This window comes from Erpetoichthys calabaricus, chromosome 15 (genome assembly GCF_900747795.2).
Source record: "Erpetoichthys calabaricus chromosome 15, fErpCal1.3, whole genome shotgun sequence".
Lineage (NCBI taxonomy): Eukaryota > Metazoa > Chordata > Cladistia > Polypteriformes > Polypteridae > Erpetoichthys > Erpetoichthys calabaricus.
In genome coordinates, this window is record NC_041408.2 from 39,064,688 (window position 1) to 39,090,819 (window position 26,132).

The following is a 26,132-nucleotide window of genomic DNA, read 5'->3' on the forward strand; positions in this document are numbered from 1 at the left end:
AATCAACCGGATCTTCAAACTGAACCGTGCCAGCCATAGCACCATGCAATGCACTAGGTTCTTTCCCTTCTAATTTAGCTCTAGCCTGTAAATACCACTTCCATTTACACAAAGTCTGATTTTGAGCTGCTCCCGTCCTACCCCCCTGCGTATCATCTCTGACCCATCCCTGGATGGGTAAACCAGTTCTCAAAGTTACTTGAGCATCTTTAGTTATTCGTTCTGTATGTAGAAGGGCCCAGTAAGCTGCTAAAAGCTGCTTTTCTAACTGGCTGTACCGCTGCTGCGAACCTGTCATTTGTCTACTCCAAAAGCCAACAGGAACTCGTTTTCCCTGTCTTTTCTGCCACAAGCTCCAAGTTGCAACATTTCCTTGTTCACTGGCCTCTAGTTCAAAGGGAACACCTACTTGCACAGGCCCCAAGCCTTGATACTCTTGAATAGCTTCTTTAGCCTTATCAAAAGCAATTTGCTGACTTTCTCCCCATTTAAAAATGGCTTTCTTTTTTACAATATCATGTATTGGTCTGAGTATCAATCCCAAATGAGGAATGAAATTACGCCAATACCCCAACAGTCCTACAAAAGACTGAGCTTTTTCCTTATTTACAGGTACAGGAACTTTTAAAATACTGTCAATCACTTTTTGAAGAATTTTCCTTTCAGGCCCAAGCCACATTGCACCTAAAAATTTTACTTCTTGTGCAGGTACCTTCACTTTATCATCATTTATTGCCCATCCTCTACAACGCATGTACTTTATAAGCTCATCTAAAACCTCAGCTAGCTTTTCTTCATTGTCTCCTGTTAGTAGAATATCGTCCACATAATGGAAATATGTAATTCTCTCCAGTGTTTTACAGTTAGCTAAATCCCTAGCTACTAAACCATGGCATAGAGTCGGACTATGGAGATAACCCTGAGGTAGGACCTGAAAAGTATACTGTCTATCTTGCCAGGTAAAAGCAAACTGGTCTTGTGACTCAGCTGCTATTGGAATGGAGAAAAAAGCATTTGCCAAATCCATAACAACATGCCAATCCCCTGCTGTTTCCATTATTTGTTCCGTGATGGTGACAATGTCAGGAACAGCAGCAGTGAGTGGTGGGGCTTTTGCATTTAGTGCACGATAGTCCACTGTCATGCGCCAACTCCCATCCTTTTTTTTTACAGGCCACACTGGAGAATTAAATGGGCTTACAGCTGGCCGTATAATACCCACTTTAAGTAGTTCCTGAATCGTTTCTCCAATTTCTTTATGGCCTCCTGGCAGTCTGTACTGTCTACAATTAACTGGGAAGTCAGGGGTAGGTATAACCAAAGGTGACCATTTAGCTTCCCCCCTCACTATCTGTTTTACAGGACTAATTTTTAAAGACCGAATTCCAAAACTAAAAGTTCCCCACTCAGTCTTTATAGTTTGCCCTCGTAAAATGTCTATCCCTAAAATATATTCCTCTACAGCACTGATCAACACAGGAGCTTTAAAAGGAGTACTATTTCCAATAGCAAGCCTCAGCTGTACTATTTTGGCCAGAATTTCACTGCCTCCATAGCCTGTAACAGTTACACATTCACCCTCAAAATTATCTGGGTTGCCATGAATCAAAGTTACTTCTGCTCCTGTATCAATTAAAGCTAAAACACGCTGTACTTGTCCCTTTCTCCAGAAAATTGTCAGAGGTGTATATGGGCGTAGATCCCCCACCATTACTGCCCTTACCTCTGCTGCAGGGGACCCACCTTCCCTTCAATCTCTAGGCTCAGGGGTTTTCCATCCCTTGCCCAGAACTGGAAACCGTTTCTCCTTTATTTTATTATCTGAACCTTCCTTTACTGGCCCCTGCTTTTGTGGTACTTCTAAAGGTGGAGCACTGGGCTTTTCTTCCTGTTGTTCACCTTTCTTCAAAATCTTACCCCACATTTCATAAAGTTCTAAAGTAGGCAAACCATTTATTTCCTGTCTAGAGATCCCTGCATTTATTAAATCATACCACATTTGTTTTCTATCAGGTCTCCAGGGACCCACTTTCTTTTTCAGCTCCCTAATTTTAGTACCACTACTACTTCCATACTCATTCTCCTCTATCTGACCTAGTAAAGATACCACTTCCCAGACTGACACCATCTGTTCTCCCCCCAGACTAGTAATCAATACACCCTTCAGAAAAGGGGGTGCTTGTTTGATTAATCTATTCTTCATCCCAGGAGTCATCTGCTGCATATCTGGTCCTTCAAAAGGCTCTGAAATGTCTGCAATTAACTCATATAAAGCTGCCCGAATTCCCATTTCCCTAACAAGCTGCGTAGCTTCCTTAATATCTTTCCAAGACCTGTCCTCTAAAGGTAGATCACTACGATCTTGCCATGCCACACGTATTCCACTAGCAAGCCAGTCTGTGAGAGGTCTCATGTCTTCAGAAGCCATCCTTCTAAGCACATTACGCAATTTAGGATTTGTAGTAAGAGCCCCGAGATGCCCCACTTCTCTTTGTCTTAACTGCACAGATTCTCCTCCTTCATCCCATACTCTGAGGAGCCATGTTAGTATGCGCTCTCCTGGTTTCTGTCTATACTGTCTGCCTATATCTAGGAGTTCACCCTGTGTAAAATCTCGCACAGTACGTGATGCTTTTGAATGTCCCCCACTAGTCTGTTGTATTCTTTCTTCTATAACTGGACGTACTTTCTTTCGTTCTTGATTACACATGGAATTATGTACTGGGGAAAAACTATTCTGTTCCTCAACCGTGCTTAATTCTTTTTCCTCCTGCTCCCATTCCTCTATCCAATCGTCATCAGTATCCTCAATATTCCCATCCCATGTTGCAGGATCCCAAGTTCCTGCAACAAGAGCACGTACTTTAGCTGTAGGAATATTGTTTGGTTTCTTTTTCTGTGTTGTCTTTCTTTTAGCTGTTATTACTCTACATGCCAAACTCTCACATTTCTTTTGCCACGCATCACTTGTTTCTGATGCTGTTTTAAGACATTCACGTGTCCATGAATGCTCTAATTCAATCCTATCTAAAACCCTCCTCAATTCTTCTATCTCTGCCTCTAAAGTTTCTAAGGCAGTTAAAAGCATCCAACCTATCAAACCTGTAGGTTTTTGTACGCCTTCTTTTTTATCAGCTAATTTTAAACTAGCTATTGCCTCCGCAATATTTTCCGGAGACGGTTCCGCTGCTACAGCGGGCCACATTACTGGATACAGGCTGCCATCTGCCGGCTGGATGCCAGCCTGTAATTACAGCACTGTCGCCGCCCGAAAACGATCCTTCCTTGACGTTTAGATTAGAAAATTTCCATACAAACGGGGTGCGTGACATGATTACTCCAACTACCCTGCTCGCAGCGCCAAAATGTGTTATCGTCTATTTACCCTCTTCAATGTCAAGCTCGTTATTGGATTGGTCTACTCCCGCACCCTAAATAATAACACACACATACATAGATTCACACACACTCAGACCCTAACCACAACAGTGCCCTACAAATGACACACACACAGTTGGCTAACTTTTAGCACTTAAAAACCACACAAATGCTTTAAGTATAACACAACTTGTCACTCTCTCAGCACATCAAGAGACTTATTTATTTATCGGCACGGACAACGTATGATGTTTTAAATAAACCTCAGACCTAAATGTTACTTTTGGTCTCCAAGAAAATATTAAAACATACAAAGACTCAGTATCCTTGACTATAGGCCATTTATCAGCCAAGAATACCTTCTTCTCATACTGCCCCCTAACTATTGAGTGGCGCCTCACTCTCAGCCTTAAAACCCCGCAGCACAGAGCTAATGGCAAAATCTCCAGCTACGACAGGTGCTCTTAGAAATCTACCTTATTACTTCAATCACTCTAGACATTAAGACAAAGCATAGAAAGATGAAAACAAGTTACTATTTATTAAAGAACAATAATAAGTAATAGAAAATAAGATCGATAGTAACGTCTGGATAAAATAGTCTTAAAAAAAGCTTACTGAAAGGAATCAGTGATGTCAAGGATGAAAGTCCCAGGGCGGCATTTGATTTAGCAGTCAATGTTCATGAGAATGCTGTTGACTGACGATCGGATGAAAACTGGAACACGTGCCTTTGTTTTGTTCTCTAACTTTGCTCTTCCGTCGTCACTGTTTCTCTTCTTCTGCTTCTTCTGATGTTTCTTTCAAAGTGAGGCATATTTATTATAAAGTTTCATGCCATGGTTTCACAGCACATGAATGTTCCAAGCACCTGATTGGCTGGCTGTCAATATGATGGATGAATTTTGCTCAAACTCTTTCCCAGATAATAAAGTTCTTTGATATTGCCTGTTTCCCTTTCCCAGGCCATAAATCCCAGATGTCCATCCATAAAGTAATCAATAGCCTGGGGTGCATCCTTTCCCAGGTTGTAAAATAATTGAGCCCCAGAATGTCTTCCTTTCAATGTAGGAAACAGCTGTTTGAAAGTGAGGTGTGACAAAACCTGCTTTAATCTGTCTTAGTTCATCTGTTGTCTTGTCTCGAACAAAATATAATGGAAACCAAAATGTCCAGATTTTATACACCATAACACTTGGGATGATAAAAAAGAGAAAAAATAACACTGCTGCTAACAGAGTTCTGCTTCAGATGTCCATCTCCCGTAATGGATGAGACCATATACTTTGGGACTGCAACACACACCATATCTCAACGTTTAGGATTACTATTGCTAATTTTCTCTCCACTATCGTGCAAGCTAACAAGTCTTTCCTACCTCAGATTTTCCTTTTGCTGCTATATTTTGTCTAGGCAGCCTCTGTATGCTCTCATTGAAAAATCACTTTTACATCTTGGCAAGCTTCAATTTTCAGCCTTACCCAATGCCATCTAATAAACATTTAATCAAAGAAATACAAAAACTATGTATGTTTCCAAAATTAACACTAATACTTTCATAAGTCATATAAATTAAAATGTAGTCAAAATGCATAAATATTTTTTAAAGAACATGACTTTTACATAAACCTATTTTTGGCAATAAAATAGTACCAAACTTTTACAATTTTAACAGGATATATAAAGCTGAGTAGTTTTGATGAGCTGACTTTCTGAGGTATTGTGAGGAGGACAAGATGGGAAGGCTGTTGAGTAGAACTGTTTATTCTGTGGTGCATGGCCGAAAGAGAAAAGACCCAGAGCAGAACCAGGTCATGATTGAGGCATTACATCTTTTTACTGTGTTGGGAATGCAGAGAAAATCCCCAGAAATGTCTGGAAACTGTTTTAGGGATCAGGTGGTCTCACCTTTTCCAATGCCACTGCGATCGTAAACAGAGAAAAGAGAGTGAACAGAATAACTTTGTAACACATTTTTTTAAAATCAACTTTAATTTTTTTGCCTTTCTTAAACCATTAATGTATAAATCACCCCTTAATATCAGAAGAACCTACTCAAAAAATCCCATGTTTGGTAGTAATATTGCAATAGTTGAGTTTAGAACCCAGGTCCCTGGAACCAAGGAGATGCAGAGCTGACCAGTTTGTCACTATACTATCAAAGGAAAATAATAATAATGCTAATAATTTGCTAATATGTTTTCCTTTAATTGTAAATATCTGATGTGTTTTTTAAAAGTACAATTGCATTATACTCATTTACTTTTTTCTTTAAATTATTTGGTTATATTGCTAAACAATTTGCTTTAATGTTACTAGTTTAATCTTTTTTACACTGTACTATAAATTCATGATGGAAATTTGCAATTAAAGCACCAATTCAAGAAAAAGTAATGCACATTTATTTAAAAACTTTTTAAAGAATGCAATAAAAACAAAATGTCAATTAAGTCATTACAATTTTGGTTCTTAATCTAATGCTTTTATAAAAATCAATGTCTTACTTGCTTATTCTAAATTTTATAATTGGTTGTGTTTTTCTAGATGAACCTAAGACTATGGGAAGTGAAAGTTCTGAATTGGTGTTAATAAACCAACCATCACCTTACTATCATCTAGGCCTTGCACAAGCTTATTCTCGAACTGAGGATAAGCAAGAAGAAGCGTGCAAACTTTACTCGGATATTATTAAAATGGCACCAGAAGTATGTATCTGTTCATTTTTTAATTTTACAAATGCATTCTTTTAATAACACATTCATTGGAATTTTTGAAACATTTAAAATTGTTTTCATAGCATGTTTCAATTTGTAAATGTAAAATACAGCTTTATTTCACAATTCAGTTATATTGCATTTCTAGGACGTAGGTAGTTGCAGCTACTTTTTATGTAAAAAGTAGCTGCAGTTGATACATTAAGATTTCATGTCCATTCAGATCTAAAGTGCCTAATGGTGGAGGCAATATAGAGAGTTTACAAATTAAATTACATTTGGTTTGCAACAACCCTGCTCAGGGTGGCTTAGAAAATGGTATATAGAGTTTAAAGTTTTTTTTTAAAATTTTGCCTTTTTGTGCTTATGGGTGCATCCCATTTTTATGAGTAAGAAGATTCCCATTGCCCTAGAACAAGTTTAAGTAGAATATGCACCCTTTGTGTGATGAAAGGAAACACATTCATGTTGGTGTATGTTAGAGTTGATGTTGCACCAGATCTCTAAAAAGTACAAGCATAGAGGTGGGCATTTTGAAGAATTTTGCATTCCAATGTCCTAATGTGATATATGAAGAATATAATAGTACTTGATACTAATAAAAAGAGAAAATAATTTTACTTAAATGTCTATTGCTTTTAGACAGATATACCTCTATTTTAAATCTGCTGTTGCTAATAGTACTGAGAGGTTCCTGAACTCTCTTGTGACCCCCCACCCTGCCCCAACGCAATGGGGCGATAAGTCGAAGTGTGATTGCCGCGTCTGTGGAGGGTTGTTTGTTTGTTGTCGAGGCAACCACAGGTTCGCAGTCCCACACCACCAGAGCAGCAACAACAACTACGAGCCGATTGTGCTCGCACTATAAGCACCTGTTGCCAATGAGTGATGCAAGGAGCATTATAAATGCAGGGAAAAGTATAACTTGGCCACTGAACTGATCCCAACCCTGCCCATTTTCTGTGTCTGTGTATAGGAGAGTGGTAGATCTCACTATAATAAATAACCATGCTGTTCCTGTTTCAAGCTGAATAAAGCTGAGACTCAGCCAAATTTTTGGAGTACAAGACAGCGACTCACGTGTCACAGTATTTATACGGTGCTTTACAAAAGTGTTCATCCCCTTTAGTGTTTGTCCTATTTTGTTGCATTATAATCTGGAATTAAAATGGATTTTTATTTGGATTTTATGTAATGAACTTAACAATATCAACCAAATTACTGAAGTGAAATAAAATACCTAAATAAAATATATTAAAAAAAAACTAAATAAATCCCTGAATAAGAACTGGTCCAACCAGTTAACTTCAGAAATCACATAATTAGTTGATTAGGGTCCACCTCTATGCAATCAGTGTGTCACATGATTTGTCACATGATGTCTGTATAAATAGACCTGTTCTGAAAGGCCCCTGACTCTGCAACATTGCTACACAAGCATCATGAAGACCAAAGAGCACTCCAAACAGGGTTAGGTTATAAAAAATATCCCAAACTTAGAATACCCACAGATAACAATTAAATCCCATATAACAAAACTGAAAGAATATGACACCACTACAAAACCTGACAAGAGAAGACGTCACACCAAACCACACAGACCGGACAAGGAAGGCTCAGAGATGCAACAAAGACACCAAGGATAACACTGAAGGAGCTTTCTGTAGGACCACTTTAAGCCATAAAGGGGCTTTATGGAAGAGTGATCAGAAAAAAAAAACATTGCTTGAAAAAACAAAAAAACTTGGAAAACATCATTTGGTGTTTGTCCAATAGCATGTGGCGGACTCCCCAAACATATGGAAGAAAGTTCTCTGGTAGATGAAACTAAAATTGAACTTTTTTCAGCATAATAGGAAACGTCATGTGTGGTGCAAACCCAACCCTTCCCATTGCTCCAAGAACACCATTCCCACAGTCAAGCATGGTGGTGCCAGCATCATGCTGTGGGGATGTTTTTCATCACCAGGGACAGGAAAACTGGTAAGGACTGAAGGAAAGATGTATGGCACTTAGTAAAAGGCAATTCCTGAGGAAACCCTGTTGCAGTCTGCCAGAGATTGAAACTGGTACGAAGGGTTACCTTTTAGTAAGACAATGACCCTAAACATCCTGTTAAAGTTACACTGGAGTGGTTTAAAGGGAAACATGTAAATGTTTTGGAATGGCCTAGTCAAAGGGCTACTCTGTACCAAGCAGCTTGGTAATTTATTCCATCTATGACCATTTTCTGAAAAACAAAAATATTCTAACATTCTAAGGGTGAACTCTGCTCTATGCTCTAGTTGAAGAATTTTTTAAAGTAAAAACTGTGAGCTACTGTATTAGTTATTTTCATAATTTTCAAAAGTTTAAACACTTTGATCATGTCACCTCTTCCATGAACTTTTCCAAACTGAAAAGGTTTAATCTCTTGTCATAGCTCGTACCCCTTAGTACTGGAATCAGCCTGATTGTTCTTCTTTGGACATCCTTTAGCAATGCTATGTCATTTTTGTAATATGGAGACCTTTTTAGTGTGTTATTTATAACCTCCCTTGACGTATACTCCACACATGATGATATACTGTATAACCTAAGATCCTATTAGCTTTCTTGATCACTTCTGTACCTGTACCTATGACAAGTCTACTGTTACTCTTAGGTCCTTATCATAATGTGGGATTTTATGTTTCAGACATCTAATTGTGTATTAAAATATAATATTTTTAATTCCTATATGTAACACTTTACATTTATATTTCACCTGAAACAAATCTGCCCCCTAGTTTGGCACCATCTGGAAACATAACCAATTTATTGATTATATTCTTGTCCCAATCACTTATATATATAAAAGGACTGCAGTCCCAGAACTGACCGGTGAGGGACACCACTTTTAGTATCACCTAATTCTGATAAGGGTGGCATTGTGGCGCAGTAGTAGCACTGCTGCCTCGCAGTTAGGAGATCTGGGTTCACTTCCCAGTTCCTCCCTGCGTGGAGTTTGCATGTTTCCCCTGTGTTTGTGTGGGTTTCCTCCCACAGTCCAAAGACATGCAAGGTTAGGTGCATTGGCGATTCTAAATTGTGCTTAGAGTGTATGTGCCCTGCGGTGGGCTGGTGCCCTCCCCGGGGTTTGTTTCCTGCCTTGTGCCCTGTGTTGGCTGGGATTGGCTCCAGCAGACCCCCATGATCCTGTAGTTAGGATATAGCGGGTTGGAGGATGGATGGATGGATAATTCTGATAAGGTTCTGCTCTCTTTTACCGTTCCCTGAATTAACCATTAACCATTCATATGATACCTTATTTAAAACCTTCTGAAAATCCTGGAAAATAATATCATATGTATCTCTTATTGTATGCTTTTGTTGCTTCTACATAGAATTTCAGCATAACAGTTTTGACAGGCGGCTATGGCCATTACCCAGCCGGGACACCAGCTGGATGGAAGTACCTCAGGGATGCTAGAGGGCAAACCTCCTGGGTGGCTGTGGCACCATACATTCCCAAAGGGCAAGCTGGGAGTTGGAGTTTGGCACAGCTCTGTTGGGTTCAGTGGGGACTAACCAGGGGGAGCTGCAGTGCCCTACTTTGGGCTTTCACCACACTTGGGAATGATTCTAGGTCTAATTAATGAACCACCTGGAAGTCTCCCAGGACCAACAAAAAAGGAGCCGCCTCACTCCACTTAACAAACCAGAGTCAGATGGTAGAGGACCAAGCTTGCCAGAGGAGGAGTGGAGGCAGAACAACAAAGAGAGAAGAAAGGAAGAAGAAGGGACTACATATTTGGTGCTTGTTGTACTGTGCTGTTGAGGGGAGCAAGGGAGACGTGCTTACCATGTGGAAATAAATGTGTTTTGTGCTGAGTTCATGTCTCTGCCTGTCTATGAAAGGGTTGGTGCAGCTGGAGTGCCCCTGGTTTCTACACAGTAAGTTCATCTGAACCTATGATGAGTATTTGCTAATATGCCTTTTCTAGATATTTAGCTTGATTATTTCCTTATTAACTGCTACCATTAATTTACCTGTGATTCATATTAAGCTTACCGGTCTGTAGTTGCTTGGACCAGCCTGATCCCCCTTTTTGTACAATGGGATACTAATTGTTAGCCTCTGCTCTTTAGGAATGACATGTTCCTATCAAAGTTCAATTACATGTGGCTTAATCTCAAACTTTTGCTAAGTTGTTAAACTCTTCTTCTTCTTTTGGCTGCTCGCGTTAGGGGTTGCCACAGCGGATCATCTTCTTCCATATCGTCCTGTCTTTTGCATCTTGCTCTGTTACACCCACCACCTGCATGTCCTCTCTCACCACCTCCATAAACCTTCTCTTAGGCCTTCCTCTTTTCCTCTTTCCTGGCAGCTCTATCCTTAACATTCTTTTCCCAATATACCCAGCATCTCTCCTCTGCACATGTCCACACCAACGCAATCTCACCTCTTTGACTTTGTCTCCCAACCTTCCAACCTGAGCTGACCCTCTAATGTACTCATTTCTAATCCTGTCTATTCTCATCACACCCAGTGAAAATCTTAACATCTTTAACACTGCCACCTCTAGCTCTGTCTCCTGCTTTCTGGTCAATTGTACCATCTCCAACCCATATAAAATGGCTGGTCTCACTACTATCCTGTAGACCTTCCTTTTCACTCTTGCTGATACCCATCTGTCACAAATCACTCCTAACACTCTTCTCCACCCATTCCACCCTGCCTGCACTCTCTTTTTCACCTCTCTTCCACAATCCCCATTACTCTGAATTATTGATCCCAAGTATTTAAACTCATCCATCTTCACCAACTCTACTCCCTGCATCCTCACCATTCCTCTGACCTCCCTCTCATTCACACACATGTGTTCTGTCTTGTTCCTACTGACCTTCATTCCTTTCCTCTCCAGAGCAAACCTCCAACTCTCCAGGGTCTCCAAGACGTGCTCCCTACTCTCGCTACAGAGCACAATGTCATCAGAAAACATCATAGTGCAAGGGGGACTCCTGTCTAATCTTGTCTGTCAACCTGTCCATCACCATAAGAAAGGGCTCAGAGCTGATCCCTGATCTAATCCCACCTCCATGTTGAATGCATCCATCACTCCTACTGCAGTTCTCACCACTGCCACACTTCCCTCGTACATATCCTGTACAACTCTTACATACTTCTCTGCCATTCCCGAATTCCTCATACAATACCACAACTCCTTTCTAGGCACCCTGTCATATGCTTTCTCCAGGTCCACAAAGATGCAATGCAACTCCTTCTGGCCTTCTCTAAACTTCTCCATCAACACCCTCAGAGCAAACATTGCATCTGTGGTGCTCTTTCCTGGCATTAAACCATACTGCTGCTCACTAATCATCAGCTCCCTTCTTAATCTAGCTTCCACTACTCTTTCCCATAACTTCATGCTGTGGCTCATCAATTTTATCCCCCTGTAGTTACTACAGCTCTGCACATCCCCCTTATTCTTAAAAATTGGTATCAGTACACTTCTTTTCCACTCCTCAGGCATCCTCTCACTTTCCAAAATTCCATTTAACAAACTGGTTAAAAACACCACTGCCATCTCTCCTAAATACCTCCATGCTTCCACAGGTATATCATCTCGGCCGATGACCTTCCCATTCTTCATCCTCCTGTCCTTACTTCCTCCTTGCTAATCCTTTGCATTTCCTGATTCACTGTCTCCAACCTTCTCTCTCTCTCTCATTCTCTTCTTTCATCAGCCTCTCAAAGTACTGTTTCCATCTGCTCAACACACCCTTCTCACTTGTGAGTACATTTCCATCTTTATCCTTTATCACCCTAACCTGCTGCACATCTTTCCTAGTTCGGTCTCTCTGTCTAGCCAATCGGAACAGGTCCTTTTCTCCCTCCTTAGTGTCCAACATCTCATACAACTCATCATACGCCTTTTCTTTAGCCTTCACCACCTCTCTCTTCACCTTGCACCTTATCTCTTTGTACTCTTGTCTACTTTCTGCATCTCTCTGACTATCCCACTTCTTCTTCGTCATTCTCTTCCTCTGTATACTCTCCTGTACTTCCAAATTCCACCACCAAGTTTCCTTTTCCTCCTTCCTCTGTCCAGATGTCACACCAAGCACCCTTCTTGCTGTCACTCTTACTACTTCTGCTGCAGTTACCCAGCTGTCTGGTAACTCTTCACTGCCACCCAGTGCCTGTCTTATCTCCTCCCTAAACTCAACCTTGCAGATTTCCTTTTTCAATTTCCACCATTTGATCCTTTGCTCTGCCCTCCCTCTCCTCCTCTTCTTCTTGATCTCCAGCGTCGTCCTACAGACTACCAAACTATATTGCCTAACTACACTTTCCCCTGCCACCACTTTGCAGTCTTTAGTCTCATTCAGATTGACTCTTCTGCATAGGATATAATCTACCTGTGTGCATCTTCCTCCACTCTTGTACGTCACCCTATATTCCTCCCTCTTCTTAAAATACATATTCACCACAGCCATGCCCATCCTTTTTGCAAAATCCACTATCTTTTGACCCTTCTTCAATTCCTCTCCTTGGCCCAGGGAAGGTATTGTCCCCTCTCGTGGACCGTCCAGGCGTCCCGACTGGGTAGGGTCCCCAGCCATCTGCCACAGCGCGTATTTACATATGATGACAATATCATTTTTAAGATGAAATGCAGCAAAATTTGTTTATTACATTAGACAGATAAAATGTTAATATCATTTAAATAATCTATATTGTTAATAACTAAACATGTGAGGACACAGTGTCTCAGCGCTAGCAGGGATTGTTCCTGCCTCACGCTGTAATTTTGCTGGGGCTGGTGCGACACTGGCAGGATAGATGGATAGAATAATTAAACATGTACTATGAAGATATTTCAATGTTCCTTAAAAGTTTTGAAGAATCAGTGTTTTAAGCTTACAGATGGCTTAACATCTATTACTGAGCTGATTGTGTGGTGATTGGTTACTTGGAGAAAGAAAAGGAAGGACAGAAATTGGAGGTTAGTACATTTCAAAGAGACAGTACTGCTGCAATAAATTATTTTATCGAAGGTTGCGCACGGCGCAGCAAGCATCTTGCAGGAGGCAGGAACAATCTCTGGACGTGGCACCAGCTCGTCACTATAACTGCACCACCGTGTTCCCATGTTTAATAACTTGCTTTAACTCGTATCATCATGAAAATGATATCAAGTATACATCTCAGTATTTAATTTATTCAGAGAACTGTAATATCATGAATGTAATGGATTCTCTATCCCGTCGGTGGAAGAGAAAGCCTGTTTAAGAAGCACGTAGTGATTCACACACATAGAGCACATAGAAGAACACATACAAAACAAAGCATTTAATGTATTACTTTAGTTACAATGGTATTTGAGAAACTAGCAAATGAATTGATTTAAAGATGAAGTTAATGATGTTCTACTTTAATGACAAAATAAAGTACATGATTAAAAGTGCAAATTTCAAGATTAAAGTTGACATTTCAAGCTTTTTTCTCATTGTGTCCCTATTTTTTTTTCTTTCTCTGTACCCTAATAAGCTTTCATATGACACTCAGACAGTGGGCTACAACTCGCCTTTTCACAGCGACTTTGATATCTGACAACTTCTTTTTTATTTCGGGGACTGTGCGACTTTGTGAACTTGAGCTTTCGAGTTTCTCTGCCACTCTATGTCACTCAATCAGCTTCCTTTTGTTGTTTATACCACTGTTTAAACCAACAAATAGTACATTTTTCCTTGCCTCCACTTTGTATTCACTGAAATTGTCTTTTCACAGAATGCTAATTCTGGGAGGAGTTGGGGTGGGGCAGCAAGCACGTGCACGTGTGTTACTTTTCACGCTGACCAGGATTTATGGAGCGGAAGAACGTGGAAATTGGCATTCGCACAGATTTATGCATCTGGATTTTTTTGTGCGTATGCACATTTCCGCTTTTGTCTGTATGCCATGTTTTAATGTGAATTCTACGCATGCTGTTATGCAATCTGGGAACAACTGCTTTTGGGGAGATAGTGTGAATTCTGAAAATGGTGTGAGAGGAGACGGATAGTGCAGCACAAGAACAGGAGTTTTTTTGATTTAATAAATGTCTGTTTCATATCAGAGTACGAAAACAACAATTAAAAAGGATTTTAGAAAAGCTAAATTACAATTAGAGAGAAATTTTGCAGGAAAGCAAAATATAACCTAATGAGACTTTATTCAGTATTTTACTAGTAAGGAAAGATCAGGATGGACATGAAGAGTATTGAGAATGGTAAGGGAGCAAGCTAGAATATACTGTAGTAGTAATGACCGTCACCACCTGGGTGGCTTAAAACATTTAAGAGAAAACAGGCAGGAGGACATTTAAATCATAAACCATTTATTCTTTTTGAAGAGGGAGCACTCCTATTACATGACTCTGTAATTAGACGCACACCCTTTTCTTCTTGTTGAGGTCTTTTTATACACAAGTAAAGGTACCAAATTAGATTACTTACATCATACAAAGATTTTTATCATTGGCTGCTTCCATTTGCTAGCTGGACACAAGGGAAAAGAAACAATACTATATATTATAAGTAAGCATGGTCAACAAAAATGCATACAATTGTCCTATAGACAGATCATTAATTTCCAGCATTGCCTTTCTATTTTCAGCTCCTTTCTTTGTCTACTTTCTCATGCAGTAAAAGTAAAACATATAGTTTCCTGTTGACGGTCTAATGTAGTCTGCTTACATCTTGTCTCAGCAGTCCTAGGTTACTAGAAAACATCTTTCAATCACATTGTAAATGTAGTAAATGTGCTTAATTACTGTAAGATATAAAATCCAAACTTCATAACATCATAACAAGACAAATTAATTACCACAATACAGACAGTGAAACTGCAAATGCATTTTTCTGAAGTTCACATGTTTGATGAAGTCAATAACCTCTTCAAAGGTTTGTTTAGTCTGACTCAAAAGTATGTAAGTTTACTTTCTTTTTTGTTAAAGTAAGTCTTGATTGTAATGAATGTTAGCTTCTTTAAATAAAAATTATAAAAAAGAAAGTAATAAATGACTTAAGGAGGTGCTTAGTGATTTTAAAATAGCAAAGTGCGAAGCACTGCTTTAATTGAATAGGCTAAAATCTAACAATGCCCAGGCCTAGATTACATTTATCCTCAAATGCTTAAATAAGTTAGTAAATACATATGATTGACATTTATACTATATAAGGTTAGGTTTATTGCCAGAGAATCTTACTTTCATCTGAGCTCAAAATGCTAATAGTAAGTCAAAGTTAAGAGAACAAGCCAGAGATCAAATATCTAAATTGTTTTGTCAAAATAAACAGATAAATGCACAGAGAACTTTACTTGAGTGTTCACAAACTTAGATGCTAAGGTGTCAGAGACATTGACCTTCAAACCATCACATGGCTGACATCACCTGATTCAACTTCTGGTTTTGAATCTAGCAATTCTGGTTAACCAGTAATGCACAAGGTGTCCAGCTGGAGGTCACCACCATATTTTGAAGTTGTTTCCATACAAAGATATCATTATTTGGAATACATTATTTGGAATACATAAATTTCAAGTGTGTTCCGTGTCTACAACGATCAGGGTAAATGTAGGATAACAGAAAATGTGAGGCAAGAAAACCTAAACACATACCTAAAACAGAAACTTTTTCCATATTATAGTACAGTAATAATGACGTGAAGTGTATAATGTGTGAAGACTTTACTGTAGTCCAAATATCAAATAAACATGGCTGCTTTTATTCAAGAATATAACCAAAGAAAAACAAATCATGCAATTTATATGTTGTTCTCAATGAGTTAAAAACCCACTCAAATGTCAATCGATAGAATGTTGATATGGCTTGTTGGGTGGTGCAGAGGTAAGAACTGCTGCCTTATAACCAAAAGGTTGCCAGTTTGAGTCTGGGCGCTTCTCGTTTTGAGTAGTGAGCTGCTATTATTATTACTATAATGCTAATATAGTAATATACTGTATTATAGTAAAAACACACATTTGATTTGAGTCTGTAACACCTGGAGTAAATTTTGCCTACTTGAAAAAGTTAGGACTTTTTTTTTATTATTCAGTTTTATTCTGTCAGTGACATTCACGTGACATAACGAACTTGCTTCTCCCTCTCTGAGTTGATGCCGTTTACCTCCATTCTTTTCATAAGAGCAGGAATGACCTGTGTGTGGTACACTTGGCTTTTAAGATGTCCCCACAGAAGAAAATCACAAACAATAAGATCTGGGGATCTCGAAGGCCATGGAATGTTGCCTTTGTGTTAAATGACATGCCTTCCAAACAATCGTCGAAGAGCTGTTATCAATTGTCAGGCAGTATACTAGCTCAACCTGGGGACTTCTTTTTTAAGTCTGAACCCGTTTCTTCAAAATTATGCACCCATGTTGTAATCGCATGAGCAGACGGGACACGATCATGACGTCCTAACTGGTAATGACGCCGAAATTCCCTTTGCGCAGCAGTCACACTGTCACCATTCTTATAAAAGGCTTTCACAGAGAACGCTTATTGTGCACCACTCCACTACTCCATTATAACTAATGGCAAGGGGTTCAAAACGAGGTTGTTATGCCCCAAAGGTTGCCAACACCATGTTCCAAAATTTCCCGTTTCCCTGCACTGCCCTGTATTATATTATTTATATTATATCATGTTATATTTATATTTTTAATATGCATTTATTTGAATAACATAAATAAACAATAAAATAAAATAAAAAATAAAAATTTAAATAAACATAAATAGGAACAACCATATTTAATTATTTAGAAGATGTAGTTTAAAAGTATTCAGCATTCAATTTCATAAAGTAACTGTATTCTTGAATACATCTTTATAAACATACTGTGAGCTGAATCCTGAATACTCAATTTTGTACTCTGAATTTGTAACCAGTATTTCAGTACAGCCCAACACCGTGTAGCACTATATATGTGGAGTACATGTCAAGGAGGTTATGCTTAAGGTGTATAATGCACTAGTGAGGACCCACCTGCAATACTGTATATAGTTTTAGGTCAGCAATTGAACAAAAGCAGCCAGCCGGAGCAGGAGGATGTCGTACTGGGGTGGTGACATAGATTTAAAAAATAAAATAAAATTACAGGAAAACTTGTGAACATATTTAAATACTAGGGGGCTATGCCCCCTGCTCGCATCGCTCGCCCACCCCCGGGTTTGGTTTACCGGATATACAATTTAAAGAGATTGTTAGTTTCATGGGAATTGTTACATATGCATTATTTTCACTTTTACTTTAAAACTTTTGTACAAACAATACTTGTCCTTTATTTCCGGCCCCAGGCGTGGTTAAATCTCTTTCTTGCAGGATGTATAATGCTGCTCGCGTTGTGAAGGGGGTGCGGCTGAACGCATGCTAAGGAGAAGTGGTCGAATCATCTGCTGGCTTTCTGCTGCAAGCTGTTTGTTTTGCTTGTTGCTTGTTGTTGTTTTAAGTGCTGGGAGCACTTGAAGCGTGTCTGCCAACATCAATCCAACAACTGCTAAGTTAGATGTCCGTGGACTTGTTTTAAATGATGCCTCACTGTCTTGTCTCGCGTGACGTTGTAAAAACAATACTTGTCCTTTATTTCCAGCCCCGGGCATGTTTAAGTCTCTTTCTCAAGGGATGTATAACGCTGCTTGCATTGTCAAGGGGTTGGCTGCTGAACGCATGCTAAGGAGATGCTGTCGGATCATCTGCTGTCTTTCTGCTGCTGTTGCGCTGTCTGTCAATCATTTTAAAGCCTGTACAGCAGCTGTCCTTTTGCCACTTCGCATCTCTGCTGCTTGCATTGTGAAGGAGTGGTGGGGGTTAGAGTGGCAGAACGCACGCAAGGAGAAGCGGTCGGATCATCTGCTGGGTTTCTGCTGCTGGCGAGCTGTGTGTTTTGCTTGTTGCTTGTCGCTTGTCCTTGTTTTAAGAGCTGGGACCAAGTTAAAGAGTCCCTCATGGGACTTCAAATTAAATCACGTCTCGTCTCCTTAGTCTCCCTCCCAAAGATTTTTTTTTTATAATATTGAGATAAAAATCTGTACATGCAAAAGGAAACAGGAAATTGATTTTCTGTCAATGTATAATTGTCTTAAAAGTAATGTATCTGTGTATGAGCTTGGCATGTGAACTATGTACATAGTGACCCTACCACTTTAAGAATATTTCCCAGAATGTTGAATGGTTTAACTGATTGGTTAGTTGATGGAAACAGTAAGGTCTTGGGCTGTGTTTGCATAACAGTATGAATGAGCAAGTGAGCAAAAAAAAGAAAAAACATTTACTGGTTTTGTGAGAGGTGAATACCTACTTTCAAATATCTTTGTGTAGCACAGCATTTACAAACATTTTGATGGATAAGAGGAACACTAGTGTGCACAATTAATCATTAGTATGTAATTTATTTGTTTTAAAATATGTTCACATTTAAAAGGTATATACAAGTACTGGTATATATTAAAACTCTCTGAATCTATACTAATTAATAAAAGGCAAAGCCCTCACTGACTCACTGACTCACTGACTGACTGACTGACTGACTCATCACTAATTGTCCAACTTCCCGTGTAGGTGGAAGGCTAAAATTTGGCAGGCTGATTCCTTATAGCTTACTTACAAAAGTTAGGCAGGTTTCATTTCGACATTCAACGCGTAATGGTCATAACTGGAACCTCTTTTTTGACAATATACTGTAATGGACGGCAGCTTGATGGCCGTGGGAGGCGGAGTTGAGTGTCACGTCATCACACCTCCCACGTAATCACGTGAAAAGATTGTGAATGCAGTAGGGAGAAATGAAGTAAGAGCTGCAAACAGCGAAGAACAAAAAATTCATTAAACAATTGAGAAGGGAGCGAGTGAAGCATAGAAGCATCTTCATAAGGGAAACAAAGCACCGTGTAAAACGTAAGTTTAAATTAAGTTTATTGAAACGCTCCCGTTAAGGATTGCAATAACATATTCGCGAGATAAAAGAACGCAGTAGGGAGAAATGAAGGAAGAGCCGCAAACAGCGAAGAGCAAAAAATTCATTAAACAATTGAGAAGGGAGCGAGTGAAGCATACAAGCATGTTCATAAGGGAAACAAAGCACGGTGTAAAACGTAAGTTTAAATTAAGTTTATAGAAACGCTCCCGCTGCGGATTGCAATAACATATTCGCGAGATAAAAGTTTAATGAGAAGACACGAGGTATAAACGAACCACACGCCGTGGCGCAACGTTAGGGGCAACAGTTTCAACCATTCTATGATCTGTTTCTCGCAACTGAAAGACGGCACATGGCGGATGTTAGCCGACTTGCTGACCGCAACGTTAGGGGCTTCAACTCTGGCGCTGACGATAGAGATTCGATTTCCGAGAGGGGATGCAGTGTGTATGCCTGATGAGCCCAGAATTAGGGAGAAACACGTGTCGCATACTCTTTGCATTATTTGAAAGTAAACTATTAAAACCATTCTATGATCAGCTTCTGGGAACAGAAAGAGGGCACGTGGCGGATGTAAGGCGACTTCCTGACCAACCACAAGCGTAACCTGGCAGGTAACCACCCATACAGTCAGATTGTGATTCAGAAAACGAATGCCATGAATGTAATTACCACGATCTACATACTGTCAAATAAACGAAACACACACCGTAGCGCGACAGCTGTGAAAAGCGAGGTTCACAAAAAAACAGATCCTTAACAAATTGTTATTGGTATATTTTCGATCCGTTTAAAAAGGTTTTCTTTTCTTCTTAAAAAATTAAAAGCAGTACTTCGCCGCAACGAAGCGCGAGAATTTGGCTATATATATCTGCTTCTCGCAATTAAAAGAGGGCACGTGGCGGATTTTAGACGACTTCATGACCAAACATAAGTGTTACCTGCCAGGTAGGGTTACCACTTTTAATACAAAAAAATAAGGGGCACATACTGCAGCGGGTGCCACATCTCAGTGCCAACAGTTTGCAGACTCTACTTAAAAGACCCGCCCTCCTCACTGGACAGTTAAAAAGACCAATCAAACTAACGATGACATCAAGTATTACCCAATCAAAAGTAGGAAAGGAGGCATCTTCATAAAATGCGTGTGGGATGATTTGCATGAGACGCTGCTTTAAAAAAAATGATAAAAAAAATACGGGACAAATCCCGTCCCATATTGATTCAAAACGGGACGCGCAATTTCATTCTCAAATGCGGGACGATTTCGTATTTTAAAGGACGGGTGGCAACCCTACAGTGCCAGGTAACCACCCATACAATCAGATTGTGATTCAGACTAGGAATGCAATGAATGTAATTACCCCGATCTACATACAAGGCGAAAGTCTTGCAACATTCAAAGATGATGGTTTGGGATAAGTACACCATACAACATAAAAGAGCTTATGAAGCCTTGAACCGAAAAAAGCAAGATCTCAGAGATCGTAAAAAAAAATAGGAGGTAATGTCGTTTTACTCGCTGTAGATTTTAGTCAAACATTACCAGTTATTCCACGAGGGAGACCAGCAGATGAACTCAACACGTGTTTAAAATCCATGCTTCTCCCATGCTCGGTTATATGTCGCGTGTTCTCGGGTAGGTACACCAAAAAATGTATACATTTAAGCATGTAATGGGCAAACAAAAAATGAGGTATACCCGAAGGCACTGCAGTAGTACTTAATGTATCTTTACTTCTTAAATGTTAATGTTTTACTGGTTAATAATTTATACGCTTCTTATATGTTGTTCAAATTCTTTTATCAAAATACCAGTGATAGCGCAATGCACGATAACATGGAGTGAATACACCATACGCATCCGCCCACGGCCGCCCTGGTGTGCACAGATAGGAGTTGATTCTACAATAAAATAAAATAAAGATAAAAAGAGTAATACAATCATCACCCATAAAGCGGATAGTAGACGTGACGTACTATATGTGTACCAGATTTCAAGTCAATAGGTGAAACGGTTTGCGAGCTACAGGTGATTGAAAATCCTGGACAGACAAACAAATAGCCACGGTAGCAAATTACAGAAGAAGATTTTACTGTTTAATAATTTATATTTATATAAAATGTGCTTCTTATATATTACTTCATATTCTCATATGATAATGATGTTAATGTTGTTTATATTGATTTCTATGTTATTGAAACTGCATGTATGTGTGTATATGTATGTATATATATATATATATACTAGCAAAATACCCGCGCTTCGCAGCGGAGAAGTAGTGTGTTAAAGAGGTTATGAAAAAAAAGGAAACATTTTAAAAATAACGTAACATGATTGTCAATGTAATTGTGTTGTCATTGTTATAAGTGTTGCTGTCTTTTATATATAATATACACACACAAACACACATAAACATATATATACATATACATATATATATATATACAAATCTACATATACACATATCTACATATATATATACATATACACATCCACATATATATACATATATACATCCACATATATATACATATAGATATATATATATATATATATCCATCCATCCATTTTCCAACCCGCTGAATCCGAACACAGGGTCACGGGGGTCTGCTGGAGCCAATCCCAGCCAACACAGGGCACAAGGCAGGAAACAATCCTGGGCAGGGTGCCAACCCACCGCAGGAGATATATATGTATATATATACACATATCAACATATATATACACACATACATAAACACACACATATACATACACACACACACACATATACATATATACATGAGAAGTAGTGTGTTAAAGAGGTTATGAAAAAGTAAAGGAAACATTTTAAAAATAACGTAACATGATTGTCAATGTAATTGTGTTGTCATTGTTATGAGTGTTGCTGTCATATATATATATATAGCAAAATACCCGCGCTTCGCAGTGGAGAAGTAGTGTGTTAAAGAGGTTATGAAAATAAAAAAAGGAAACATTTTAAAAATAACGTAACATGATTGTCAATGTAATTGTGTTGTCATTGTTATGAGTGTTGCTGTCTTTTATATATATAATATACACACACAGACACACATAAACATATATATACATATATATATACATATCTACATATACACATATCTACATATACATACGTATATACACATCCACAAAAACATATATATACATATACAAATTTACATATCTACATATATATATATATATATATATATATAGACAAACATATATACATACATACATTCACATATATATATATATACTGTATATAAACATATGTACTTATTGGCTCCTGTATTTAGGATATAGCAGGTTGGATAATGGACGGATGGACATCTGTATGCATAGCCGTATTTGCCCGTTTTCGTTTTTTTTCTTTGTTCAGTAATATTTCAGTAAACCCGGAGCTTGTCAGTTCAAATCCTGGTACTGACACCACTGTGTGACCCTGAGGAAGTCACTTCACCTGCCTGTGCTGCAAAAAACAAAAGTAATGTAACAAATTGTACCTCAGATGTTGTAAGTTGGTGGAATAAAGGAATAAGTAAAATAGATAAATATGTATTATACACATAGGAACTATTCATTTATTTTCAGTTAAGTCATCTGCAGCAAACTTTTATAAATGAGGGTTTCTGATTTTTAGATAGTGCAAACTGTTTCTTCTTCATTGACGTTTTCTCTTGGAGAGCTTTTTTAATTTCATTGAAAATGAAAGCAGCAGCTGCCAAAATATGTAGCTTTCTTATTAATTTTTCAACATTGTGTAAAATAAATGTATAAAGTAACATAAAAGGTTTAAATACTGGTTATTCTTTTACACTAAAATATTACTAAAGAGATACAAAAAAAGTAAAATGGATATGTTCTTTTTCTTAAGGAGATTAAATATTACTGAAGAAAGAAAAAAAAAATTAAACAGCCAAATGGGGCTATGCATACGAACTTGAAATGTTTAAATAAAACAGAAATATATATTTTATTTTTACTTGCTTAACTTGTGGAGGGTGTATCCTGTAGCAAAGCCGTAACTTTTTTCGTCAAAGCCCGTTTCAGTCAATAAGTCTTAAAAAAACGTGTAAAGATATTGACAATAAGCTAAGTCATCTGCAGCAAACTTTTAAAAATGAGGGTTTCTGATTTTTTGATAGTGCAAACTGTTTGTTCTTCATTGACGTTTTCTCTTGGAGAGCTTTTTTAATTTCATTGAAAATGAAAGCAGCAGCTGCCAAAATATGTAGCTTTCTTATTCATTTTTCAACATTGTGTAAAATAAATGTATAAAGTAACATAAAAGGTTTAAATACTGGTTATCCTTTTACACTAAAATATTACTAAAGAGATACAAAAAAAGTAAAATGGATATGTTCTTTTTCTTTAAGGAGATTAAATATTACTGAAGAAAGAAAAAAAAAAATTAAACAGCCAAATGGGGCTATGCATACGAACTTAAAAGGTTTAAATAAAACAGAAATATATATTTTATTTTTACTTGCTTAACTTGTGGAGGGTGTATCCTGTAGCAAAGCCCTAACTTTTTTCGTGAAAGCCCGTTTCAGTCAATAAGTCTTAAAAAAACAGGTGTAAAGATATTGACAATAAGCTACGCAAACCCAGGAAGACATGGAATCGTTTAAATCAAGTATCATTACATCTTCCTTTCTTAAAGAGAAGTAAGGCAGTACTTATAAGCTTACATATTTATATATAGACATACATATATATATACATATATATCTGAAGCCGTGCAAGCACACTCTTGAGAATGCAACGTATAGTTGTACAGAAGAAAAGCAATCTTGCCTCAAATGAATGGCAACCTTTTGTAGGTCTATGAACTTAATTTAAACTTTAGGTTTACACGGTGCTTTCTTTCCGAAGTACCTGCACTCATGAATATGTCTGTATGTGTCAGTCGGTCAAATCCACGCGCTTCGCACCGGCGAAGTACTGCTTTTAAATTTTTATTAAGAAAATAAAATGTTTTTAAATTGAGGGAAAATATACTAATAACAGTTTGTTAAGGATCTGTTTTTTTGTGAAGCTGTCTTTACTCGAGTGATCACTTCGACCTGACTTGGTGGCCAAGTATAAGCGTTACCTCGTAGGTAACCACCCATACAATCAGATTGTGAATCAGACTACGAATGCCGTGAATGTAATTACACACTCACTGCACTTGCTTACGGTAATCGAACCTCGGACGTCAGCGCTAGAGGGGCTTAGCAGCGGTGAAGTATTGCTTTTAAATTTTTATTAAGAAGAAAAGAAAACCTCAGAGCTTCGATTCCCGAAAGGGAAAGCTTATGGTTGGACAGCAAGTGATGTAACATCAGCCACGGTGCCTTCAGTTGTGAGAAGCAGATCACAGAATGATTGAAAATAGTTTTGCATTTACCTTTTTAGTAAAAGGCGAGCTTTTAAGCCTGAGAAATCACCCCGTAAATGCACACGTTTAATTGCACATGTGTTAATATGTATGGTTACACAGTATTAAAAGACAGTGAAGAACGTGATTTACCTTTGTTCCCGCGTTTGATAAAAGGTGAGCTTTTAAGCCTGAGAAATCACCCCCGTAAATGCACACGTTTAATTGCACGTGTTAATATGTATGCTTACACAGTATTAAAAGACACTCAAAAACTAACGTCATTTACCATCAGCCACGGTGCCTTCAGTTGTGAGAAGCAGATCATAGAATGATTGAAAATAGTTTTGCATTTACCTTTTTAGTAAAAGGCGAGCTTTTAAGCCTGAGAAATCACCCCGTAAATGCACACGTTTAATTGCACATGTGTTAATATGTATGGTTACACAGTATTAAAAGACAGTGAAGAACATGATTTACCTTTGTTCCCGCGTTTGATAAAAGGTGAGCTTTTAAGCCTGAGAAATCACCCCGTAAATGCACACGTTTAATTGCACGTGTTAATATGTATGCTTACACAGTATTAAAAGAAACTCAAAAATTAACGTCATTTACCATCAGCCACGGTGCCTTCAGTTGTGAGAAGCAGATCATAGAATGATTGAAAATAGTTTTGCATTTACCTTTTTAGTAAAAGGCGAGCTTTTAAGCCTGAGAAATCACCCCGTAAATGCACACGTTTAATTGCACATGTGTTAATATGTATGGTTGCACAGTATTAAAAGACAGTGAACAACGTCAGTTACCTTTGTTCCCACGTTTGATAAAAGGCGAGCTTTTAAGCCTGAGAAATCACCCCGTAAATACACACGTTTAATTGCACATGTGTTAATATGTATCCTTACACATTATTAAAAGACAGTCAAAAATTAACGTCATTTACCTTCGTTCCCGCGTTTGACTCGTGCTGTAAATCTCTTCCTTGTTTTTAGTTCACGTGATTACGTAGGAGGCGTGATGACGCGATACGTGACTCCGCCTCCTCCATTAGAGTATATGGACAAAAAATATGTTCCAGTTATGACCATTACGCGTAGAATTTCGAAATGAAACCTGCCTAACTTTTGTAAGTAAGCTGTAAGGAATGAGCCTGCCAAATTTCAGCCTTCCACCTACACGGGAAGTTCGAGAATTAGTGATGAGTCAGTCAGTCAGTCAGTCAGTCAGTCAGTGAAGCAGTGAGGGCTTTGCCTTTTATTAATATGTATAGATATATATATATACACACATATACATATACATATATATACATATACACACACAGACACATATATATACATAAATATTTACATATCTACATATATACACATCTACATATATATACACATATATATACATATCTATATATATATATATATCTAGACATACATACATAGATAGATTGACACATATATATATACATATCTACATATATATATGTAATTGTCTTGTCATTGTTATGAGTGTTGCTGTCATATATATATATATATATGTATGTATATATATATGTGTGTGTGTATATATATATATATATATATATGTATATATATATGTGTGTGTATATATATTTTTATATACATATGTATGTATATATATATATGTGTGTGTGTATATATATATATATATATGTTTGTATATATATATATATATATATATATATATATATATGTGTCTGTATATATATATATATATATGTATA

The 26,132-nt window shown here is 38.0% G+C and overlaps 1 protein-coding gene across 1 annotated transcript in view; it reads left to right on the forward strand.

The window, feature by feature from the left end:
• Positions 1–26,132, forward strand: part of LOC127525947 (uncharacterized) — a 244,709-nt gene that overhangs the window by 175,558 nt on the left and 43,019 nt on the right. Inside the window, exon 5 of the mRNA XM_051919334.1 lies at positions 5,923–6,083. Within this exon, the coding sequence (XP_051775294.1) occupies positions 5,923–6,083 (161 nt within the window). The remainder of the gene's footprint in view (positions 1–5,922; positions 6,084–26,132) is intronic.